The sequence below is a fragment of the Oculina patagonica genome, chromosome 10 (genome assembly GCF_052425735.1).
Source record: "Oculina patagonica isolate OP01 chromosome 10, crgOcupat, whole genome shotgun sequence".
Classification (NCBI taxonomy): Eukaryota; Metazoa; Cnidaria; class Anthozoa; order Scleractinia; family Oculinidae; genus Oculina; species Oculina patagonica.
This window is the reverse complement of record NC_135767.1, coordinates 3,441,463-3,446,646: the sequence shown is the minus strand read 5'-3', so window position 1 is coordinate 3,446,646 and position 5,184 is coordinate 3,441,463. Positions and strand designations below refer to the sequence as shown.

The 5,184-nt window shown below is 41.3% G+C and overlaps 1 protein-coding gene across 1 annotated transcript; it reads right to left on the bottom strand.

The window, feature by feature from the left end:
- Nucleotides 1-3,246: 3,246 nt before the first annotated feature.
- Nucleotides 3,247-4,995, bottom strand: LOC144628164 (putative beta-lactamase-like 1). The gene has a single exon (XM_078486229.1). It carries the CDS (start codon nucleotides 4,990-4,992, stop codon nucleotides 3,247-3,249), a length of 1,746 nt encoding a protein of 581 aa, XP_078342355.1. The 5' UTR covers nucleotides 4,993-4,995.
- Between the last annotated feature and the right edge of the window lie 189 nt (nucleotides 4,996-5,184).

Below are 5,184 nucleotides of genomic sequence, written 5' to 3'. Positions count from 1 at the left end.
GAATTGAGTAAGGTTTTTGTTGTCCCGGGGTTCTGTTCCATACATTTACTGCTAGTAACTTTGGCTGGGCTGTAGAATATCGTTGTTACCGGGTATTCGTTATAAGGGGGTCAGTTTTATCAGGGTTCCACTGAAACGGGGGGCTCGTTACACCGGGGGTCTGTGCCATACATTTTTCTGTAATATAAGTAGTTTTGGCCGTTCTGAAGAATATCGTTCGTTATACCGGGGACTTTATTATAAAGGGGTCCTTTACTTTATACAGTCAAAGGGTTCCGTTATATAGTCGAACCTCTTTAATACAGACACCAAAGGGACAGAGAAATTGTCCGTTTTGTGGACAATGTGTTCGTATTACAGAGGTAGAGTTTATATGAATTTTGGTCTCTTTCGGATCGACTTCACTGGTTGTGCTGTGTCGATGGCATGCGAATCGAAACAGTTAAAGTATAAATTTTTTACTAATGGTAGTGAAGTAGTGAAGTTGGAAAGCCTTTTGGCGGAGCAAACAGCAGGAAGGGTAGCGCTAGGAATAGCCAAGGGCATGACGGCAGCTTTCCAATTCGTTAAAGCGGTTAATGTACCTCTAAATGTAGTTTCTTTTTAGTTGGACTATCCCTGAGGATGACATCCTTATTTACGGGAGGAAATAGGTTTTATTTGAAAAAGGATCAGTTAACAGAACAAAGTCAGACTCTTAGAGACTGACTGCTCAAAAGAGCAAGAGTACCCACGCTGTATAATCGAAGACTGCAAGGCATTGCTATAATTATGTACGATGTAATAAATAAACAAACACGCCCTACCAATGTAGCAGAAATATTTAGTTGAAACAGTTCATCAAGCTATTAACTTTAATTTTATTTTCAGTACTGTAAACTACTGCAATCGTTCAACGCGTTTCTTTGGAGGAATTAACAACACGGTAGAGCAATTTCCCAGCCTTTAGTCTTTCAAAAACGCCTGAGAAAATTAGACATTTCAAGTATTCTAGATACTCTAGACTGTTGTTACTTTTATAATTTTAGATTTTTGTTCAACATCTTTATTATTATTTTAGTTTAGTTGTTGGTTAGATTTAGTGTCCCGAATCAGCTGTTATATCTAGCTGATCTGTACAGCAGTTCATCAGACACTCAAATAAAGTTCATGTGTTACATTTCACTTCAGTTTTTCGAACATTGTTATGTACCCAGGGGGGGGGGGGTACTCGGGATCTCAAATGACGGGGATGATCGAATGGGGGCAAAAATCAATTACCAAAAAAATCCCCAAGGCTTCCAACATAACCCAAAAAAATCCCTAGATCAAAAATTGAACCCTCAAAAATCAACAGCAAAACACGTTTGTTTGTCAGTTTGTACTTTATTCGCTGAACTACGCAGCCAAGGCACTACTACGAACGGCTTCAGATATTTTGTAATACCCCAAAACATCCCTACTTAAATCACAAAAATACTTGCCAAATTCTCCTACCCAAAAAAATCCCGGAATGGAAAATTTAAAAACCCAAAAAATCCTTCGATCATCCCCGTCACTTAATATCCCGAGTACCCCCCCCCCCCCCTTGGGGTTAAGTGCGACGCTTATTCGAGGGCGGCGCTTGGACGCCACAAAGAATCTTTTCTTTTACAGTAATTGAAAATAGCGTCTTTTGTTTGTCATATTCGTCTCTTGCTTAACAGAGAAGTGGCGCTAGCTGTCCTGGCAAAGTTCGAGGCCCTCACAACATTTACAGAACTAAGAAAGTTGGATAGAAAGACTAATGGGCGAGCGGAAAAACGGTCACTTTGAACAGCAAAAACATCGCTTTTGATAGGAAGAAGTGTCCAAGTTTGTTTTAGAGTTGCCATATGTAGTGCTGTTTTTCGTATTTAAACTTTTCGGTCCCAAATGCGCCGCTTATATGGGGGCGGCGCTTATTCGGGGGCGACGTTTGTTCGAGTAAATACGGTATACGTTTTAACATAACGAAGTGAAGCACTAAGCAAATACAGTCAACTCGAACCCTCGCTAACTCGAACCTCGCGTTAACTCGAACCAAAATCGAAGGAACGAAGCTGGTCTACAAGCAGTTACAAAATTAAAGTAAGTATTTTTAACAAGTTAAAATTTGATATCTCATCGATACGTTGTCTTTCACATTAATTTTTGTAAATTTTATGAATCCCTCTATAAATATGTTTATGTTCGTAATATCGAAGTACACTTTTTTTTTTGCTTCTGGAGAGGCTACCCTTTATTTTTTTAAATGGTGCAACAATGGCGGATATGACGGGGGGCACAGTAAGTGTCTTGAAAAAAACAAACAATTTCATGTTGCGCTAACGATACTTTCGGCACTGAAATTGGGAGGGGGGGGGGGGGGAGCGGAGCCCCGGCCCCCAATTTTTGTTTGGAAGGCCACAGCCACAGCCTATCCGGCTGTTGTAAATCATTAGGTAACCCAGGATGGCCACTCCCGGGGAAATTTTGGTTGGGGCGCGATAACCAGAGATGCAAACGTATTTAACAATCCACACACAATGCTTATTTTAGTAGTCACCTTGTTTCCTTTAATCTACTGTTGAGTATATCTTTCTGCATGGACACCTTTTATGTTGACACCTTATGTTGGTTAAACAACTCTATATCATTTCTTAGAAACCTCTAAATCATGATCTTATGTCCTCTATCGTGGGCTACTGTTTCTATTTATCAGTTGATAAATGATTTTCAGTAAGTATACAACATTAATAATGGAAAAATTTCATTAACACTGGAAATGGTCTTGGCTTTTTCAATGTCACTCCGGAGGAAAAATTGGTTCGTGGATATTTTTTTTGAATATGATAACATCCATAATGGAGATATTGCTATAGTTAACGTGTGTATTACTTTCTTGTTACACCTTTTGTTCATTCATACCAGATTGGGTAGTAGCTCTTGCAAGGCCTCACCACGTGGGGTGTGGGGGGGGCTTACATAAATGGCTCCCTATCCTTCTAGAGAAAAATAGAACAAACAACAGGAACAATGCCCCTAGCTGCAAAAACAATAGCAACTGCTACACTAGAGGACAAGCAGAATTGATAATTACGAGAGCTGATACACTTCATTTCATACCACCCTTTGCAATGTGCTTATTGTTTATCAATATATATGTTATGTCTTGCAAAATTAAAGGGCCTCAGGCAAACGATGAGATCAAAATGATACATTGTGAATGGCACTTTTCCCTTCACATTACCCTTCTTAAAAACCCCACTAAATAGCACTTTTAAACTGGCTAAACAAAAATCCCTTCACGTCATCTTCGCTTTCATCAGCGACACTGTCGCTCGTAGCTTTCACGCGCTTGCCAACTATCGCCCACTGTGGAATATTAAAACCGTGGGATAATTTATCTTTCCCAGGGGGATCATAATACAGATCTGCTAATGTCCCTACGCGCTCCATAAAGCAAGTCATCCCAGGGGTACGCATACGTGCCTGAAAAACCAGTTTCTCCCCGATATACCTGATCTCAATTGTCGTCTGAGGTTGGAAAGGGGGTTGGGGAAGCTGAACGCGCAAAATATTTTGATAGTTTTTAACAGTAACACTGTAAGTGCTTTTCGTTCCGAATATGGGATTGGTTTGCTGGACTTGGAATTTTCCCGTGAAAGGTGTTGATGGCTCGATTGGGAAGTGGGAATCACGCTGAAGTTCGAAGAGAGTTTCGTTTAGTCTTGGAACCAGGAGATTGTACAGCAAAGTTGAGCCTTTAGATGCATCAGGTTGTAAGTAATACACTGTACTCGTCAGAATATTTGCTCCAAGAGCTAGCTCAGGGATAACTGTGAACTTTGCGTCGTAAGTGTCAATGTTGCCACCTTTGGTTCGGACAAGAACGTGTTCTTTGAAGACCATTTCAAACGGGGAACCCCAAACAGTGACACCATCGGGGGTAATGTCTTTTGGCGTCATCATTTCACGGAGAGTTGCAGGCTTGAAAAGTTTCTGCTTCTCAGGCTGTGCAAACATCATTCCTAGTTTAGCTAGATCTTCAATTGTTGAGTACATCTGACCCGCTGGGGCCATCCATCCGATGTTCATAAACTCCATTCTCTTTCCTTTGGGTAGGTACGGGAATGCCATGTTCTTTTGGACCTCGTCTGTTATTTCAAACCCCGTGTTAACCATTCCCAGGGGTTTGAGAATGTTCTCATGTGTCCAGCTCTCGAATGTTTGCTTCAGTAAGTTCTCGGTCAGGAGTCGACCCAACAGTCCGTAACCAAGGTTACTATAAGATGGCTCGACCCATGGCGGAAGTATTAGCGTACGGTCCTTCAACAGCGCGAGCTGCTCAGCTGAGGTTGTATTACAAGTGTACAAACATGGCGCCTCGCGCGGTAACCCTGACATTTGACTCGCGATCTCTCGCAGTGTAATGTTTTCGTTGGTATACGGGTTTTTAATAGCAAAATCAGGAGCATACTTACTCAGAGGATCGTCAATAGAAGAGATTTTGCCTTCTTCGTATAATTTGTACACCAAAAGTACAGCAAAGATCTTTGTGACGCTTCCAATTCGGTACACGGTGCTGTCGTTCGGTTTAGTGTCAGGATGTTGATACACCTTGCTTCCAAAATGGCCGCTCCACAGAATTTTATCTTGGTAAAACACATTCATGGAAATGGCGGGCAGCGATGAATTCTTGTCGACTAAAGCACTTAGGGCTGATTCAAGTTTCTCGAAGACCTCAGTTATCCTTTTTGGCGTCGGTTTAGGTAGAGGAAACAGCGTAGGTAGTTGGGGGCATGGCAAGTCTTTCTGGATATTTGAGCCTGCGTGTTCTCCCGATTCGTTGCTTTTGGATTCTTCTGCCTTGTGAGATAGAACGTACCAAATAAACACGGCTGTGATAGTTAAAGCAACCAGAGTCGACACTAAAGTCAGTATCTTCCACACTCTCAGGTAACTAGAAGGTTTTTTCTCGCCAGTGAACGAAGCGTACGGAGTCTCCGCCATCTTGGAAAGAGAACCGAGAATGCGTGACACAATTGGTTGCGAAATATTTTAATAACTAAAGGATTATTATATTGATCACTTCAGGCACGAAGGACTCCTTTCTTTTGTTTATCTTTTGGATTGTTATCAGAAGTGACTCTGACATGCTTGCATTGACACTTCTAAGGATATTATTAAATTCTATTTTGTTTT